This window comes from Oncorhynchus kisutch, linkage group LG9 (assembly GCF_002021735.2).
Source record: "Oncorhynchus kisutch isolate 150728-3 linkage group LG9, Okis_V2, whole genome shotgun sequence".
NCBI classification, from domain to species: Eukaryota; Metazoa; Chordata; class Actinopteri; order Salmoniformes; family Salmonidae; genus Oncorhynchus; species Oncorhynchus kisutch.
In genome coordinates this window covers 46,142,343-46,161,517 of record NC_034182.2, presented here as the reverse complement: position 1 = coordinate 46,161,517, position 19,175 = coordinate 46,142,343, and the positions used below count along the sequence as shown (strand labels likewise).

The 19,175-nt window shown below is 46.5% G+C and overlaps 1 protein-coding gene across 5 annotated transcripts in view; it reads left to right on the top strand.

Annotated features, from left to right (window-relative positions):
• Nucleotides 1-18,128, top strand: part of LOC109896534 (TSC22 domain family protein 4-like) — a 42,754-nt gene extending 24,626 nt beyond the window's left edge. For 4 of the 5 annotated variants that reach the window (XR_004211084.1, XR_004211085.1, XM_031832709.1 and 1 more), the window contains 3 exons: nt 13,289-13,416; nt 16,693-16,744; nt 17,865-18,128. Coding sequence is in view for 3 of the 5 variants with exons in the window: in XM_031832709.1 (XP_031688569.1) it covers nt 13,289-13,416; nt 16,693-16,712 (148 nt within the window). In the remaining 2 variants the exon portion in view is untranslated. The remainder of the gene's footprint in view (nt 1-13,288; nt 13,417-16,692; nt 16,745-17,864) is intronic. The other variant, XM_020490788.2, reaches the window with a different exon arrangement.
• Nucleotides 18,129-19,175: the final 1,047 nt, after the last annotated feature.

Here is a 19,175-nt window from a genome sequence, read left to right as displayed (position 1 = left end):
CTGCTGAATAGACACCACTAGCTAGGTGCCTCCACCTTTTATTACCCTGGAATCACACCTTCAAGCCTGTTTGTCTATTAAACACAGATGTGTCGAAGGAGCGTGAAATTGTCAGGCTGACTGCAGGAATGTAATTGAGAATATAATTTACATTTCTGTACCATAAGCTGCCTCCAATGTAATTTTATAGAATTTGGTAGTACGTCCAACAGGCCTCACAACCCCAGACCACGTGGAACCACACCAGCCCAGGACATCCACATCCGGCTTCTTCACCTGCTGGATCGTCTGAGACCAGCCACCGGACAGCTGATCAAACTCTGGGTTTGCACAACCGAAGAATTTATGCACAATCTGTCAGATACCGTCTCAGGGAAGCTCATCTGCGTTCTCATCCTCATTCTCACCAGGGTTCTGCTCTGAATGCCTTTCGGCATTGTAACCGTCTTCAGTGGACAAATACTCAACTTATGATTGCCACTGGCACACTGGAGAAGTGTGCTCTTCACGGATAAATCCTGATTTCAACAGTTTGACAGAGCGTGTGTGGTGTTGTGTGGGTGAGCGTTTTGCCGATGTCAACTTTGTAAACAGAGTGCCCCATGGTGGGGTTATGGTATGGGCAGGCATAAGCTACAGACAGTGAAAGCAATTGCATTTTATTGATGGCAATGTGAATGCACAGAGATACCGTGACGAGATCCTGAGGCCCATTGTCGTGCCATTCATCCACCGCCATCACCTCATGTTTCAGCATGATAATGCACGTCACAAGGATGTCACAAGGATCTGCACACAATTCCTGGAAGCTGAAAATGTCCTAGTTCTTCCAAGGCCTGCATACTCACCAGACTTGTCACCCATTGAGCATGTTTGGGATGCTCTGGATCAACGTGTATGACAGCGTGTTCCAGTCCAATATCCAGCAACTTCACACAGCCATTGAAGAGGAGTGAGACAACATTCAAAAGGTCACAATCAACAGCCTGATCAACTCTATGTGAAGGAGATGTGTCGCACTGCATGAGGCAAATGGTCACAGCAGATGCTGACTGGTTTCTGATCCACGCCCGTACCTTTTTTATAAGGTATTTGTAACCAACAGATGCGTATCTGTATTCCCAGTCATGTGAAATCCATAGATTAGGTCCTAATGTATTCCCAGTCATGTGAAATCCATAGATTAGGTCCTAATGTATTCCCAGTCATGTGAAATCCATAGATTAGGTCCTAATGTATTCCCAGTCATGTGAAATCCATAGATTAGGTCCTAATGTATTCCCAGTCATGTGAAATCCATAGATTAGGTCCTAATGTATTCCCAGTCATGTGAAATCCATAGATTAGGTCCTAATGTATTCCCAGTCATGTGAAATCCATAGATTAGGTCCTAATGTATTCCCAGTCATGTGAAATCCATAGATTAGGTCCTAATGTATTCCCAGTCATGTGAAATCCATAGTTTAGGTCCTAATGTATTCCCAGTCATGTGAAATCCATAGATTAGGTCCTAATGTATTCCCAGTCATGTGAAATCCATAGATTAGGTCCTAATGTATTCCCAGTCATGTGAAATCCATAGATTAGGTCCTAATGTATTCCCAGTCATGTGAAATCCATAGATTAGGTCCTAATGTATTCCCAGTCATGTGAAATCCATAGATTAGGTCCTAATGTATTCCCAGTCATGTGAAATCCATAGATTAGGTCCTAATGAATTTTTTTCAATTTACTGATTTTTCTTATATGAACTGCAACTCAACAAAATGTTAGAAATAGTTGCATGTTACGTTTTTATATTTTTGTTCAGCGTAGGTCCTTCTTCGCAGCGCTGGACCACACGACTGGACAATAACCCAGATAAGATCAAACTAGAGCCTGCAGGACTTTCTTTGTGGAGTGTGGTGTCAAAAAAGCAGAGCATCTCTTTATTACAGACAAACCTCTCCCCATCTTTACAACCATTGAATCTATATGTTTTGACCATGACAAGTTTACAATCCAAGGTAATTTAGCATTATTGTGGCTGATGTGGGGGATGAGGAAGTGAGTGAATGAGCTAGAGGCCTAAGACTGTGTAGTCTTGCATAATCACAGGCTGGTGGCTGATCAGGCTGGCTCCTCCCTTAAGTGTGCACTCGTTCCTCTCTATTTAAAGTGTAGTCCAATGTCCCCTTCTCATCCATCCATCTCTCTCTCAGCATCTCTCTCTCTCTCTCTCTCAGCATTCTTCTCTCTCTCTGTCTCTCTCTCTCTCTCAGCATCTCTCTCTCAGCATCTCTCTCTCAGCATCACTCTCTCAGCGTCTCTCTCTCTCTGTCTCTCTCTCTCTCTCAGCATCTCCCTCTCAGCATCTCTCTCTCAGCATCTCTCTCTCTCTCTCATCTCAGCATCTCTCTCTCTCAGCATCTCTCTCTCTCAGCATCTCTCTCTCTCAGCATCTCTCTCCTCTCAGCATCTCTCTCTCTCTCAGCATCTCTCTCTCTCTCTCTCTCTCTCAGCATCTCTCTCTCTCAGCATCTCTCTCTCTCTCTCTCTCTCTCTAGCATCTCTCTCTCTCAGCATCTCTCTCTCTCTCAGCATCTCTCTCTCTCTCTCAGCATCTCTCTCTCTCTCGATCTCTCTCTCTCTCTCTCTCAGCATCTCCTCTCTCTCCCTCTCAGCATCTCTCTCTCTCTCTCAGCATCTCTCTCTCTCTCGCTCTCGCATCTTCGCTCTCTCTCTCTATCACATCTCTCTCAGCTCTCTCTCTCTCTCAGCATCTCTCTCATCTCTCTCAGCAATCTTCTCTCTCTCTCACCACCCCCCCCCCCCCCCCGCAATCTCCCTCTCTCTCTCTCAGCATATCTCGATCTCTCACATCCTCTCTCGCTCTCTCGCATCTCTCTCTCTCTCGCTCAGCATATCTCTCTCTCTCTCTCAGCATTCTCTCGCAGCATCTCTCCCTCTCAGCATCTCTCTCTCTCTCTCAGCATCTCTCTACTCTTCTCTCTCAGCATCTCTCTCTCTCTCTCTCTCAGCATCTCTCTCTCTCAGCATCTCTCGGCTCTCAACTCTCTCTCTCCTCTCTCGAGCATCGCTCTCTCTCTCTCAGCATCTCTCTCTCAGCATAATCAACATACTCAGTGCGAGTGGGCGGCTGAGAATGACACGTGTTGTCATTGGATGAGGCACTGAGGGGACGGGTTTAGGAGGAGTTTGCACCTGTGTGAACCAATGAGAGTGCAGAACAGTGTGGTGTGTGGGAGAGGCAGAATGGTACCTCATGTGAGCAGACTCCCCTCGCCTTGACAGGAGATTCTGCCCTGCGGGAAAAGTGAAATGAGGATTAGCCAATGAGACGTGTGGATAGAATCAGGACATAATCTAAATCCACAGACAAAGCCTTCTCTCATCTGGGATCAACTTGCTGGCTGGGGCTGGTTTAGAGTTGGGTCTCTGGCTCTGTGGGGTTAGGGTAGCTGGCTGGGGCTGGTTTAGAGTTGGGTCTCTGGCTCTGTGGGGTTAGGGTAGCTGGCTGGGGCTGGTTTAGAGTTGGGACTCTGGCTCTGTGGGGTTAGGGTAGCTGGCTGGGGCTGGTTTAGAGTTGGGTCTCTGGCTCTGTGGGGTTAGGGTAGCTGGCTGGGGCTGGTTTAGAGTTGGGTCTCTGGCTCTGTGGGGTTAGGGTAGCTGGCTGGGGCTGGTTTAAAGTTGGGTCTCTGGCTCTGTGGGGTTAGGGTAGCTGGCTGGGGCTGGTTTAGAGTTGGGTCTCTGGCTCTGTGGGGTTAGGGTAGCTGGCTGGGGCTGGTTTAGAGTTGGGTCTCTGGCTCTGTGGGGTTAGGGTAGCTGGCTGGGGCTGGTTTAGAGTTGGGTCTCTGGCTCTGTGGGGTTAGGGTAGCTGGCTGGGGCTGGTTTAGAGTTGGGTCTCTGGCTCTGTGGGGTTAGGGTAGCTGGCTGGCTGGGGCTGGTTTAGAGTTGGGTCTCTGGCTCTGTGGGATTAGGGTAGCTGGCTGGGGCTGGTTTAGAGTTGGGTCTCTGGCTCTGTGGGGTTAGGGTAGCTGGCTGGGGCTGGTTTAGAGTTGGGTCTCTGGCTCTGTGGGGTTAGGGTAGCTGGCTGGCTGGGGCTGGTTTAGAGTTGGGACTCATCTGGCTCTGTGGGGTTAGGGTAGCTGGCTGGGGCTGGTTTAGAGTTGGGACTCATCTGGCTCTGTGGGGTTAGGGTAGCTGGCTGGCTGGGGCTGGTTTAGAGTTGGGACTCATCTGGCTCTGTGGGGTTAGGGTAGCTGGCTGGCTGGGGCTGGTTTAGAGTTGGGACTCATCTGGCTCTGTGGGGTTAGGGTAGCTGGCTGGCTGGGGCTGGTTTAGAGTTGGGACTCATCGGGCTCTGTGGGGTTAGGGTAGCTGGCTGGGGCTGGTTTAGAGTTGGGACTCATCGGGCTCTGTGGGGTTAGGGTAGCTGGCTGGGGCTGGTTTAGAGTTGGGACTCATCGGGCTCTGTGGGGTTAGGGTAGCTGGCTGGCTGGGGCTGGTTTAGAGTTGGGTCTCTGGCTCTGTGGGGTTAGGGTAGCTGGCTGGCTGGGGCTGGTTTAGAGTTGGGTCTCTGGCTCTGTGGGGTTAGGGTAGCTGGCTGGGGCTGGTTTAGATTTGGGTCTCTGGCTCTGTGGGGTTAGGGTAGCTGGCTGGCTGGGGCTGGTTTAGAGTTGGGTCTCTGGCTCTGTGGGGTTAGGGTAGCTGGCTGGGGCTGGTTTAGAGTTGGGTCTCTGGCTCTGTGGGGTTAGGGTAGCTGGCTGGCTGGGGCTGGTTTAGAGTTGGGTCTCTGGCTCTGTGGGATTAGGGTAGCTGGCTGGCTGGGGCTGGTTTAGAGTTGGGTCTCTGGCTCTGTGGGGTTAGGGTAGCTGGCTGGGGCTGGTTTAGAGTTGGGTCTCTGGCTCTGTGGGATTAGGGTAGCTGGCTGGGGCTGGTTTAGAGTTGGGTCTCTGGCTCTGTGGGGTTAGGGTAGCTGGCTGGGGCTGGTTTAGAGTTGGGTCTCTGGCTCTGTGGGGTTAGGGTAGCTGGCTGGCTGGGGCTGGTTTAGAGTTGGGTCTCTGGCTCTGTGGGATTAGGGTAGCTGGCTGGCTGGGGCTGGTTTAGAGTTGGGTCTCTGGCTCTGTGGGGTTAGGGTAGCTGGCTGGCTGGGGCTGGTTTAGAGTTGGGTCTCTGGCTCTGTGGGGTTAGGGTAGCTGGCTGGGGCTGGTTTAGATTTGGGTCTCTGGCTCTGTGGGGTTAGGGTAGCTGGCTGGCTGGGGCTGGTTTAGAGTTGGGTCTCTGGCTCTGTGGGGTTAGGGTAGCTGGCTGGGGCTGGTTTAGAGTTGGGTCTCTGGCTCTGTGGGGTTAGGGTAGCTGGCTGGCTGGGGCTGGTTTAGAGTTGGGTCTCTGGCTCTGTGGGATTAGGGTAGCTGGCTGGCTGGGGCTGGTTTAGAGTTGGGTCTCTGGCTCTGTGGGGTTAGGGTAGCTGGCTGGGGCTGGTTTAGAGTTGGGTCTCTGGCTCTGTGGGATTAGGGTAGCTGGCTGGGGCTGGTTTAGAGTTGGGTCTCTGGCTCTGTGGGATTAGGGTAGCTGGCTGGGGCTGGTTTAGAGTTGGGTCTCTGGCTCTGTGGGATTAGGGTAGCTGGCTGGGGCTGGTTTAGAGTTGGGTCTCTGGCTCTGTGGGATTAGGGTAGCTGGCTGGGGCTGGTTTAGAGTTGGGTCTCTGGCTCTGTGGGATTAGGGTAGCTGGCTGGGGCTGGTTTAGAGTTGGGTCTCTGGCTCTGTGGGATTAGGGTAGCTGGCTGGGGCTGGTTTAGAGTTGGGACTCATCGGGCTCTGTGGGGTTAGGGTAGCTGGCTGGCTGGGGCTGGTTTAGAGTTGGGTCTCTGGCTCTGTGGGGTTAGGGTAGCTGGCTGGGGCTGGTTTAGAGTTGGGACTCATCGGGCTCTGTGGGGTTAGGGTAGCTGGCTGGCTGGGGCTGGTTTAGAGTTGGGGCTCATCTGGCTCTGTGGGGTTAGGGTAGCTGGCTGGCTGGGGCTGGTTTAGAGTTGGGTCTCTGGCTCTGTGGGGTTAGGGTAGCTGGCTGGCTGGGGCTGGTTTAGAGTTGGGTCTCTGGCTCTGTGGGGTTAGGGTAGCTGGCTGGGGCTGGTTTAGAGTTGGGGCTCATCTGGCTCCGTGGGGTTAGGGTAGCTGGCTGGGGCTGGTTTAGAGTTGGGGCTCATCTGGCTCTGTGGCGTTAGGGTTGCTGGCTGGTTTCTAGTTGGGGCTCATCTGGCTCTGTGGTGTTAGGGTTGCTGGCTGGTTTAGAGTTGGCTCATCTGGCTCTGTGGCGTTAGGGTTGCTGGCTGGTTTAGAGTTGGGGCTCATCTGGCTCTGTGGTGTTAGGGTTGCTGGCTGGTTTAGAGTTGGGGCTCATCTGGCTCTGTGGGGTTAGGGTTGCTGGCTGGTTTAGAGTTGGGGCTCATCTGGCTCTGTGGGGTTAGGGTTGCTGGCTGGTTTAGAGTTGGGGCTCATCTGGCTCTGTGGGGTTAGGGTTGCTGGCTGGTTTAGAGTTGGGGCTCATCTGGCTCTGTGGGGTTAGGGTTGCTGGCTGGTTTAGAGTTGGGGCTCATCTGGCTCTGTGGGGTTAGGGTTGCTGGCTGGTTTAGAGTTGGGGCTCATCTGGCTCTGTGGGGTTAGGGTTGCTGGCTGGTTTAGAGTTGGGGCTCATCTGGCTCTGTGGGGTTAGGGTTGCTGGCTGGTTTAGAGTTGGGGCTCATCTGGCTCTGTGGGGTTAGGGTTGCTGGCTGGTTTAGAGTTGGGGCTCATCTGGCTCTGTGGGGTTAGGGTTGCTGGCTGGTTTAGAGTTGGGGCTCATCTGGCTCTGTGGGGTTAGGGTTGCTGGCTGGTTTAGAGTTGGGGCTCATCTGGCTCTGTGGGGTTAGGGTAGCTGGCTGGGGCTGGTTTAGAGTTGGGGCTCATCTGGCTCTGTGGGGTTAGGGTAGCTGGCTGGGGCTGGTTTAGAGTTGGGTCTCTGGCTCTGTGGGATTAGGGTAGCTGGCTGGGGCTGGTTTAGAGTTGGGTCTCTGGCTCTGTGGGGTTAGGGTAGCTGGCTGGGGCTGGTTTAGAGTTGGGTCTCTGGCTCTGTGGGGTTAGGGTAGCTGGCTGGGGCTGGTTTAGAGTTGGGTCTCTGGCTCTGTGGGGTTAGGGTAGCTGGCTGGGGCTGGTTTAGAGTTGGGGCTCATCTGGCTCTGTGGGGTTAGGGTAGCTGGCTCCATACTGGGTGATCTGAAAAGACCATGGGCAAATCTAATGGCAATTTATTCTAAGGCTGTGGCAGTCAAAGTTTTGTCAGCCACGAACATAAAACACATTTAGCATCTCCTGTCTTCCACAGATAGCCTACAAGCCACTGACCTTTGGAACATCTACTCTTTTTAAAGTCTAATAAATTAATTTAATCGAGCCTACACCTTCACAATAAATTCATTATTTATTTTAGACAGACAGGTCTGAAGAAAATGTAGTCTATTTCAGAACAACACAATAGCGTCCTCTGAGTCAGTCCTTATGTTAGGCCCTGATCTGGCTGTGCCATATGGCTCTAGGCTACACTAGTTCATTTAGCAGACAAGATTTGCTTAGAATTCCGTGGTATTATTTTATAGTATTTTATAGTATGAGGAATACAATTGAACAAAGCTGAATAAAATAGAAAGGATATTTTCTCCAAGAGATTTGAGGGAGGGCGCACATGTGGCTGTTCAGTGTTGAGCGATCACCAAAGAAACATCCTATATGCTTAATTTAGAGTTATTTATATAACTTTAGGCTGTTCTACTGACGTTGGGTTATGTTTTGATTTGATAATACATTGTAAGGCTGCATGATGAGGCTCTGATGATGATTTGAAAAAGGTTGCTTGAAAGGCAGGAGCTCTGCTTAGTTTTTTTTGCGCAGGCTGTACACACTACATCAGTCACTCATTCACAATTTGACCAGCACTTGATAATGCCTAGAATTTCACGGCGGCATCCCCTTTGTGTGGCCGCAATGCCCCCTAAAAAAATCCATGCCTTTTGCGGCCAGAGGTGGCCGCCCGGCTATACTGAGCAATCTGGGGGGAATGGCCTTGGTCAGGGAGGTGGCCAAGAACCCGATGGTCACGCTGACAGAGTTCCAGAATTCCTCTGTGGAGATGGGAGAACCTTCCAGAAGGACAACCATCTCTGTAGCACTCCACCAATCAGGCCTTTATGGTAGAGTGGCCAGACGGAAGCCACTTTTTTATTTTTTATTTGACCTTTATTTAACTAGGCAAGTCACTTAAGAACAAATTCTTATTTTCAATGACGGCCTAGGAACAGAGGGTTAACTGCCTGTTCAGGGGCAGAACGACAGATTTGTACCTTGACAGCTCGGGGATTTGAACTTGCAACCTTTCTCAGTGAAAGGCACATGACAGCCAGCTTGGAGTTTGCCAAAAGCCACCTAATGACTCTTAGACTATTAGAAACCAGATTCTCTGGTCTGATGAAAACCAGATTGAACTCTTTGGCCTGAATGTAAATGTGATATTTCAGTTTATTTTTTATAAATTAGCAAACATTTCTAAAAACCTGTTTTTGCTTTGTCATTATGGGGTATTGTGATGTCATTATGGGGTATTGTGATGTCATTATGGGGTATTGTGTGTAGATTGATGAGGGGGGGAAAAAACCATACATTACAGCCTTATTTTAAAATGTAACAAAAAAAGAAGGTAGGAATACTTTCTGAATAAACCGTGCCTTCAGGAAGTATTCAGACCCCTTTAGTTTCTGAATAAACCGTGCCTTCAGGAAGTATTCAGACCCCTTTAGTTTCTGAATAAACCGTGCCTTCAGGAAGTATTCAGACCCCTTTAGTTTCTGAATAAACCGTGCCTTCAGGAAGTATTCAGACCCCTTTAGTTTCTGAATAAACCGTGCCTTCAGGAAGTATTCAGACCCCTTTAGTTTCTGAATAAACCGTGCCTTCAGGAAGTATTCAGACCCCTTTAGTTTCTGAATAAACCGTGCCTTCAGGAAGTATTCAGACCCCTTTAGTTTCTGAATAAACTGTGCCTTCAGGAAGTATTCAGACCCCTTTAGTTTCTGAATAAACCGTGCCTTCAGGAAGTATTCAGACCCCTTTAGTTTCTGAATAAACTGTGCCTTCAGGAAGTATTCAGACCCCTTTAGTTTCTGAATAAACCGTGCCTTCAGGAAGTATTCAGACCCCTTTAGTTTCTGAATAAACTGTGCCTTCAGGAAGTATTCAGACCCCTTTAGTTTCTGAATAAACTGTGCCTTCAGGAAGTATTCAGACCCCTTTAGTTTCTGAATAAACCGTGCCTTCAGGAAGTATTCAGACCCCTTTAGTTTCTGAATAAACTGTGCCTTCAGGAAGTATTCAGACCCCTTTAGTTTCTGAATAAACCGTGCCTTCAGGAAGTATTCAGACCCCTTTAGTTTCTGAATAAACCGTGCCTTCAGGAAGTATTCAGACCCCTTTAGTTTCTGAATAAACCGTGCCTTCAGGAAGTATTCAGACCCCTTTAGTTTCTGAATAAACCGTGCCTTCAGGAAGTATTCAGACCCCTTTAGTTTCTGAATAAACCGTGCCTTCAGGAAGTATTCAGACCCCTTTAGTTTCTGAATAAACCGTGCCTTCAGGAAGTATTCAGACCCCTTTAGTTTCTGAATAAACCGTGCCTTCAGGAAGTATTCAGACCCCTTTAGTTTCTGAATAAACCGTGCCTTCAGGAAGTTTTTACACATTTTGTTTCATATGGATGTTTTATTTTTTTATCTATACAATTATCTTCGGTTAGAGGAGATGGAGAAGAGTGAAATGAAAACATGCTTAAAGTACTTTGCTTCTTCTTTGTAAATATAGTTTGGTGAATCATTGGTGACTGTCATTTGTAACAAGTTTCAGTCAATTATTTTTGGTAATTTCTACGTTGAAGATTTCAAAAAATAATTTGCATTTTTCTGCATTTTCCATCCAGTTTGCTTTATTTTTATAATAAATTAAACTTGATCTTTCTTGAATAAGTTTCTCCATTCCCTCCACAGGTTTCTCCATTCCCTCCACAGGTTCCTCCATTCCCTCCACAGGTTCCTCCATTCCCTCCACAGGTTCCTCCATTCCCTCCACAGGTTCCTCCATTCCCTCCACAGGTTCCTCCATTCCCTCCACAGGTTCCTCCATTCCCTCCACAGGTTCCTCCATTCCCTCCACAGGTTCCTCCATTCCCTCCACAGGTTCCTCCATTCCCTCCACAGGTTCCTCCATTCCCTCCACAGGTTCCTCCATTCCCTCCAACAGGTTCCTCCATTCCCTCCACAGGTTCCTCCATTCCCTCCACAGGTTCCTCCATTCCCTCCACAGGTTCCTCCATTCCCTCCACAGGTTCCTCCATTCCCTCCACAGGTTCCTCCATTCCCTCCACAGGTTCCTCCATTCCCTCCACAGGTTCCTCCATTCCCTCCACAGGTTCCATTCCCACAGTTCCCCTCCACAGGTTCCTCCATTCCCTCCACAGGTTCCTCCATTCCCTCTACAGGTTCCTCCATTCCCTCCACAGGTTCCTCCATTCCCTCCACAGGTTCCTCCATTCCTCCACAGGTTCCTCCATTCCCTCCACAGTTCCTCCATTCCCTCCACAGGTCCTCCATGTCCCTCCCAGGGTCCTCATTCCCTCCACAGGTTCCTCCATTCCCTCCACAGGTCTACATTCCCTCCACAGTTGCCTCCATTCCTCCACAGGTGTTCCTCCATTCCCTCCACAGGTTCTCCATTCCCTCCACAGGTTCCTTCCATATCCCTCCACAGGTCCCATTCCTCCACAGTTCCTCCATTCCCAAGGTTCCGTCCATTCCCTCCACAGGTTCCTCCCTTCCCTCCCACAGGTTTCCTCCATTCCCTCCACAGGTTCCTCCATTCCTCCACAGGTCCCCATTCCCTCCAAGGTTCCTCCATTCCCTCCACAGGTTTCTCCATTCCCCTCCACAGGTTCCATCCATTCCCTCCACAGGTTCCTCCATTCCCTCCACAGGTTCCTCCATTCCCTCCACAGGTTCCTCCATTCCCTCCACAGGTTCCTCCATTCCCTCCACAGGTTCCTCCATTCCCTCCACAGGTTCCTCCATTCCCTCCACAGGTTCCTCCATTCCCTCCACAGGTTCCTCCATTCCCTCCACAGGTTCCTCCATTCCCTCCACAGGTTTCCTCCATTCCCTCCACAGGTTTCCTCCATTCCCTCCACAGGTTCCTCCATTCCCTCCACAGGTTCCTCCATTCCCTCCACAGGTTTCCTCCATTCCCTCCACAGGTTCCTCCATTCCCTCCACAGGTTCCTCCATTCCCTCCACAGGTTCCTCCATTCCCTCCACAGGTTCCTCCATTCCCTCCACAGGTTTCCTCCATTCCCTCCACAGGTTCCTCCATTCCCTCCACAGGTTCCTCCATTCCCTCCACAGGTTCCTCCATTCCCTCCACAGGTTCCTCCATTCCCTCCACAGGTTTCCTCCATTCCCTCCACAGGTTCCTCCATTCCCTCCACAGGTTCCTCCATTCCCTCCACAGGTTCCTCCATTCCCTCCACAGGTTCCTCCATTCCCTCCACAGGTTCCTCCATTCCCTCCACAGGTTCCTCCATTCCCTCCACAGGTTCCTCCATTCCCTCCACAGGTTCCTCCATTCCCTCTACAGGTTCCTCCATTCCCTCCACAGGTTCCTCCATTCCCTCTACAGGTTCCTCCATTCCCTCCACAGGTTCCTCCATTCCCTCCACAGGTTCCTCCATTCCCTCCACAGGTTCCTCCATTCCCTCCACAGGTTCCTCCATTCCCTCCATAGGTTCCTCCATTCCCTCCACAGGTTCCTCCATTCCCTCCACAGGTTCCTCCATTCCCTCCACAGGTTCCTCCATTCCCTCCACAGGTTCCTCCATTCCCTCCACAGGTTCCTCCATTCCCTCCACAGGTTCCTCCATTCCCTCCACAGGTTCCTCCATTCCCTCCACAGGTTCCTCCATTCCCTCCACAGGTTCCTCCATTTCCTCCATAGGTTCCTCCATTCCCTCCATAGGTTCCTCCATTCCCTCCACAGGTTCCTCCATTCCCTCCACAGGTTCCTCCATTCCCTCCATGGGTTCCTCCATAGGTTCCTCCATAGGTTCCTCCATTCCCTCCATAGGTTCCTCCATTCCCTCCATGGGTTCCTCCATGGGTTCCTCCATGGGTTCCTCCATAGGTTCCTCCATAGGTTCCTCCATAGGTTCCTCCATTCCCTCCATAGGTTCCTCCATTCCCTCCATAGGTTCCTCCATTCCCTCCATAGGTTCCTCCATGGGTTCCTCCATGGGTTCCTCCATAGGTTCCTCCATAGGCTCCTCCATTCCCTCCATAGGTTCCTCCATTCCCTCCACAGGTTCCTCCATGTTTGTCCTCTCAAATATTCTGATAGCAATAAAACTATCTATCAGTACTGTCCTTCTATTTCCTTTGTTAATATGGACTCGTTTCACCTAAATTGCTTTTGTTTTATAGATGAGTACTGAGCTGCATGGCCTCTAAATACACATTTTAAAAGTGTCCCATACAATAAGGGGATTTTCTGTACCTATGTTTATTTAGGAAAAAGTCTGTAATAACTTTTTAGCAAGGACAGAATAATTTATCATCCAATAGGCTTTGATTACATTTTCAATATCCTCTTCCACGTGGAATTTCTGTAAATGTAATGTATATGCCAATTATTTGTTGATCTGACCGCATTCACTCCCCTATCAAAACTTGTTTTCTTTCTAACTTTTTGGTTAAGCCTCTGCCATGTATATCTCACTAGGTCAGGATAATTAAGCATCCAAATATCTACTAGTTCCAATATATCCATGACATTCGTGATTTCCTTTACGTTCCATAGATGTATTTAAAACCATATTATAATCGATCACCATAATAATAGTCTTGTATTGCTTGTAAGGTTGATAAATTATTATATATATTTTCAAATAAGCGTGGATCATCATTATTTGGACCGTAAAGGTAAATGAGACGTCTGTTTATGGTCCAATAACATATTTAAAATCATCCCTCTACCTTCTGGATCTGTTGGACAATTTGCACATTTGGATCAAAATAATTTTTTATTGATATCATCACCTCTTTTAAATTTCTTGCCCATTGGAGAAGTATATTTCTCCCCCCCCCCTGTCCTTTTTCCTCACAACTTCATCTAAAATAATTGAATGAGTTTCCTGTAAACAATAGATATTATATTCCTTGTCTTTTAGGGAGGGCGAGAATCCTGTCCCAGACCATGATGGACCCTCCACCTCCAAATCGATCCCGCTCCAAAGTACTGGCCTCGGCGTAACGCTCATTCCTTCGACGATAAACGTGAATCCAACCATCACACCTGGTGAGACAAAACCGCGACTCGTCAGTGAGGAGCACTTTTTGTCAGTCCTGTCTGGTCCAGCGACGGTGGGTTTGTGCCCATAGGCGACGTTGTTGCCGGTGATGTCTGGTGAGAGCCTGCCTTAGATAAGGCCTACAAGTCCTCGGTCCAGGCTCTCTCAGTTTGTTGCGGACAGTCTGAGCACTGATGGAGGGATTGTGCGTTCCTGGTTTAACTCGGGCATTTGTTGTTGCCGTCCTGTACCTGTCCGGCAGGTGTGATGTTTGGATATACCGATCCTGTGCAGGTGTTGTTACACGTGGTCTGCCACTGCGAGGATGATCAGCTGTGCGTCCTGTCTCCCTGTAGAACTGTCTTAGGTGTCTCATAGTATGGTCATTGCAATTTATTGCCCTGGCCACATCTGCAGTCCTCATGCCTCCTTGCAGCATGCCTAAGGCACGTTCACACAGATGAGCAGGGACCCAGGGCATCTTTCTTTAGTGTTTTCAGAGTCAGTAGAAAGGCCTCTTTAGTGTCCTACGTTTTCATAACTGTGACCTTAATTGCCTACCGTCTGTAAGCTGTTAGTGTCTTAACGACCGTTCCACAGGTGCGTGTTCATTAATTGATTATGATTCATTGAACAAGCATGGGAAAGTGTTTAAACCCTTTACAATGAAGATCTGTGCAGTTATTTGGATCTGTACGAATAATCTTTGAAAGAAAGGGTCTGAAAAGGGAACCTTTTTTTTTTGGCAGTTATTTATATATATATATATATATATATATATATAATGTAACAATATTGCCTGTCTTATTTTCCACAATTAACAAATAAAATGCGTAGTAATGTAGGCAGTTCATGCAAAGGATTGTTACCTAGAACCAGGATTGGTACCTAGAACCAGGATTGCCATTACAAAAATTACAATTATTATTTCAGCAAACAATTATTGTGATTCATCCTGTATTGTCCCTAACAATATTACCCGCATAGCATCATATGTGGGATACTCATGCATACTCAACCTCTTTCCCCACAAACAACCATACACTCAGAGATGTTCAACAGTTGTTCTATCCTGAGCCCAACTCAAGAGAAGACTTGATGTGTGAATGCATATGCAGTTGCAGCTGTTTGTGAAGGCATGAAATTGTGCAAAAACTGGCAGAAATGGGAAGATTTGATTAACCAATGTCAAGTCCTAGCTGATGGAGATCAGATACACCCCTTTCCCTTGAAACACACACACGCTGGTCCCCCGTTGTCACCATTTTCCCAAGCATCTCTGAGCAGTCAGACCTTTTGATTATTTTGTGCCACAATAGGCTACAATTGATTTTGGCCCAATAGTCCTGGCATTTTGATTTTGTTATATTGCCTAAAAAGCTCATTCATTCAAAGCCACTGGGCCTAATAAGACATTTTTCATTCATTTGAATTTCATTCTAAGTAACAATTTATTGAGTATAATGATTTAATATAACTAAATGTTTAGGTGCTGAGCGCTTTATGTTCCTGCCAGCCTAGCGTGTCACACTCTCAAATGCGCCACAATGTATTTGTTTGTCGGCTATAGCCTTGAAATCACTGAGATAATAGGCTAATACAATAGCCTAAATAATACATGCTCATTCCTTCTTAGGCGCCCTGTCTGGCTCCTGACTAATGTAGAGTGTTTATATGCTATTTAATATGACATGTAGCCTATTCAGTGTTTATATGCTATTTAATATGACATGTAGCCTATTCAGAGGGTTTATATGCTATTTAATATGACATGTAGCCTATTCAGAGTATTTAATATGGCATGTAGCCTATTCAGTGTTTATATACTATTTAATATGACATGTAGCCTATTCAGAGGGTTTATATGCTATTTAATATGACATGTAGCCTATTCAGAGTGTTTAATATGGCATGTAGCCTATTCAGTGTTTATATACTATTTAATATGACATGTAGCCCATTCAGTGTTTATATACTATTTAATATGACATGTAGCCCATTCAGTGTTTATATGCTATTAAATATGACATGTAGCCTATTCAGAGTGTTTAATATGACATGTAGCCTATTCAGAGGGTTTATATACTATTTAATATGACATGTAGCCTATTCAGAGTGTTTAATATGACATGTAGCCTATTCAGTGTTTATATGCTATTTAATATGACATGTAGCCCATTCAGGGTTTATATACTATTTAATATGACATGTAGTCTATTCAGTGTTTATATACTATTTAATATGACATGTAGCCTATTCAGAGGGTTTATATACTATTTAATATGACATGTAGCCTATTCAGAGTGTTTAATATGACATGTAGCCTATTCAGAGGGTTTATATACTATTTAATATGACATGTAGCCTATTCAGAGTGTTTAATATGACATGTAGCCTATTCAGAGGGTTTATATACTATTTAATATGACATGTAGCCTATTCAGAGTATTTAATATGACATGTAGCCTATTCAGAGGGTTTATATACTATTTAATATGACATGTAGCCTATTCAGAGTATTTAATATGGCATGTAGCCTATTCAGAGGGTTTATATACTATTTAATATGACATGTAGCCTATTCAGAGTATTTAATATGACATGTAGCCTATTCAGAGGGTTTATATACTATTTAATATGACATGTAGCCTATTCAGAGGGTTTATATACTATTTAATATGACATGTAGCCTATTCAGAGTGTTTAATATGACATGTAGCCTATTCAGAGGGTTTATATACTATTTAATATGACATGTAGCCTATTCAGAGTGTTTAATATGACATGTAGCCTATTCAGAGGGTTTATATACTATTTAATATGACATGTAGCCTATTCAGAGTGTTTAATATGACATGTAGCCTATTCAGAGGGTTTATATACTATTTAATATGACATGTAGCCTATTCAGAGTATTTAATATGGCATGTAGCCTATTCAGAGGGTTTATATTTATGAAAATACTTTTCATTTAAATCATATGGTTTGGTTTCAATAATTCAAAATCAAATGATAGGTCCAGGTAGTCATAACAATAGATGGGTGTTGGTTAAATGGTGTTTTAATGAATGAGTGGTAATTAGTTTATTTTCCCTTGTGAGCGAGGAGCGGTTTGATTTTTAGTGGAGCGGTTGGAAAGGATGTGGAGCGGCTGAGTGGGATTTCCGACCACTCAACTCCATACTCACATACTCTGATGGGAACCATGTGCCACAACATTACACTGAATCTAGACGCGCGCACACACACACTATTCAAAACTGTTTATTTTCTCGTCTTTGCAGTGGGTCGAGCAGCAGCATGATCGCAATCGACAACAAGATAGAGCAAGCCATGGTAGGTGTCTGTTGTGTTTTTCAAAAAAGAAGCCTGAAACCTTGAATAAAGAATGTTGACATCTAGTGGAAGCCATAGGAATTGCATTCTGGGAGGTGGAGTTACATAGAAACAATAGGTCTCCATAATAAAAAAGAAATAATTCTGGTTGGATTTTCGCCTTGCATATCAATTCTGTTATAGTCCCAGACATTATTTTAACAGTTATCGGCCATGATTGGGAGTCCCATAGTGCGGCACACAATTGGCCCAGTGTCGTCCGGGTTTGGCCGGTGTAGGCCGTCATTGAAAATAAGAATTTATTCTTAATTTAATTGACTTATACGCTGATTGGACAAAACATTAGGAACACCTGCTCTTTCCATGAGACTGACCAGGTGAATCCAGGTGAAAACTATGATCCCTTATTGATGTCACTTGTTAAATCCACTTCAATCAGTGTAGATGAAGGGGAGGAGACAGGTTAAAGAAGGATTTTTAAGCCTTGGGACAATTGAAACAAGGATTGTGTATGTGTGCGAATCAGAAGGTGAATTGGCAAGACAAAATATTAAAGTGCCTTTGAATGGGGTATGGTAGTAGGTGGTAGTATGGTATGGTAGTAGGTGCCAGGCACACCGGTATGTGGCAAGAACTGCAACAGTTTCCCGGTTGAATCAAAAATGGTCCACCATCCAAAGGACAGGCAGCCAACTTGACAACTGTGGGAAGCATTGGAGTCAACATGGGCCAGCATCCCTGTTGAATGCTTTCGCCCCCTTTAGAGACCATGTCCAAGTAACAGTATAGCTTTCGTCCCTCTCCTCACGCCTACCTGGGCTCGAACCAGGGACCCTCTGCACAAATCTACAACTGCCTCCCACGAAGCATCGTTACCCATCGCTCCACAGAAGCCACGGCCCTTGCAGAGCAAGGGGAACAACTACTTCAAGGTCTCAGCGAGTGACGTCACCGATTGAAACGCTATTAGCGCGCACTCCACTAACTAGCTAGCCATTTCACACCGGTTACACCCAGACAAATTGAGGCTGTTCTGAGGGCGAAAGGGGGTGGAACTCAATATTAGGAAGGTGTTCTTAGTGTTTTGTCCACTCAGTGTAGATTGTTTTCTATATTTCAGGACCTTGTAAAGACCCACCTGATGCTGGCGGTCAGAGAGGAAGTGGAGTTGCTATGGGAACAGATTAAAGAACTATCAGAAAGGAACGCCCAGCTGGAGAGAGAGAACTATATCCTGAGAACTCTGAGAGACAGAGACTGACACAGCAACAAAATGTTACACTCCTCTCATGATCGTTGTTTAAATTAGTAATACCTGTAACATGACTGATGAATGATTCTGTCTAACGGCAGAAAACAATAATAAATAACTGTGACTAAAGAGTACCTGGATACCTAGAGCACAGACACACACGGCGTTGTCGGGGGTAACCAGCAGAGCTGGGTCGGAATGTGGATTGGAGCGCTAAGAGGATGGGAAGGATCAAACAGTCAGGGATCAGCACACAACACCTCTATATACACCTCTATACACACCACACCTCTATATACACCTCTATACACACCACACCTCTATACACACCTCTATATACACCACACCTCTATATACACCTCTATACACACCACACCTCTATACACACCACACCTCTATACACACCACACCTCTATATACACCTCTATATACACCACACCTCTATATACACCTCTATACACACCACACCTCTATATACACCTCTATACACACCACACCTCTATATACACCTCTATACACACCACACCTCTATATACACCTCTATACACACCACACCTCTATATACACCTCTATACACACCACACCTCTATATACATCTCTATACACACCACGCCTATATACACACTCACATTGGCTCTTTCAATTAATCTTAATTCTTTGCATCCTGAGGGAAGGGACCTTGAACAGTTGACAAGGAGGCGAGGAGAGAATGGAAGGAATCAAGGAAAGATGCATTGTGATAAACCCATGATTAAAATATGTTCTAAAACTTGATAGACACATTGAAAGGTCGCTGGTTTGAATCCCCGAGCCGACTAGGTGAAAAATCTCTGTACCCTTGAGGAAGGCACTTAACCCAAATCGCTCCTGTAGTCGCTCTGGATAAGAGCATCTGCTAAATGACAAATAGAAATTTGATGATCGACTAGACAGACCTTATTTTGAAATGGAATACTTTCTCTGTGATTGTTTGAGCTTGGCTGACTTAATAAACCAATATAGTAGTCCCAAAAGCTGCAAACCATCACAATAGCCTCGCTGTTATTCTGATGACAGACAGCGCCGTCTTGTGGTAATACAACTGCAGTTATTCAGATTTTTATTTAACCTTTATTTAACTAGGCAAGACAACTATGAACATATTCGTATTTACAATGATGGCCTACCCCGGCCGAACCC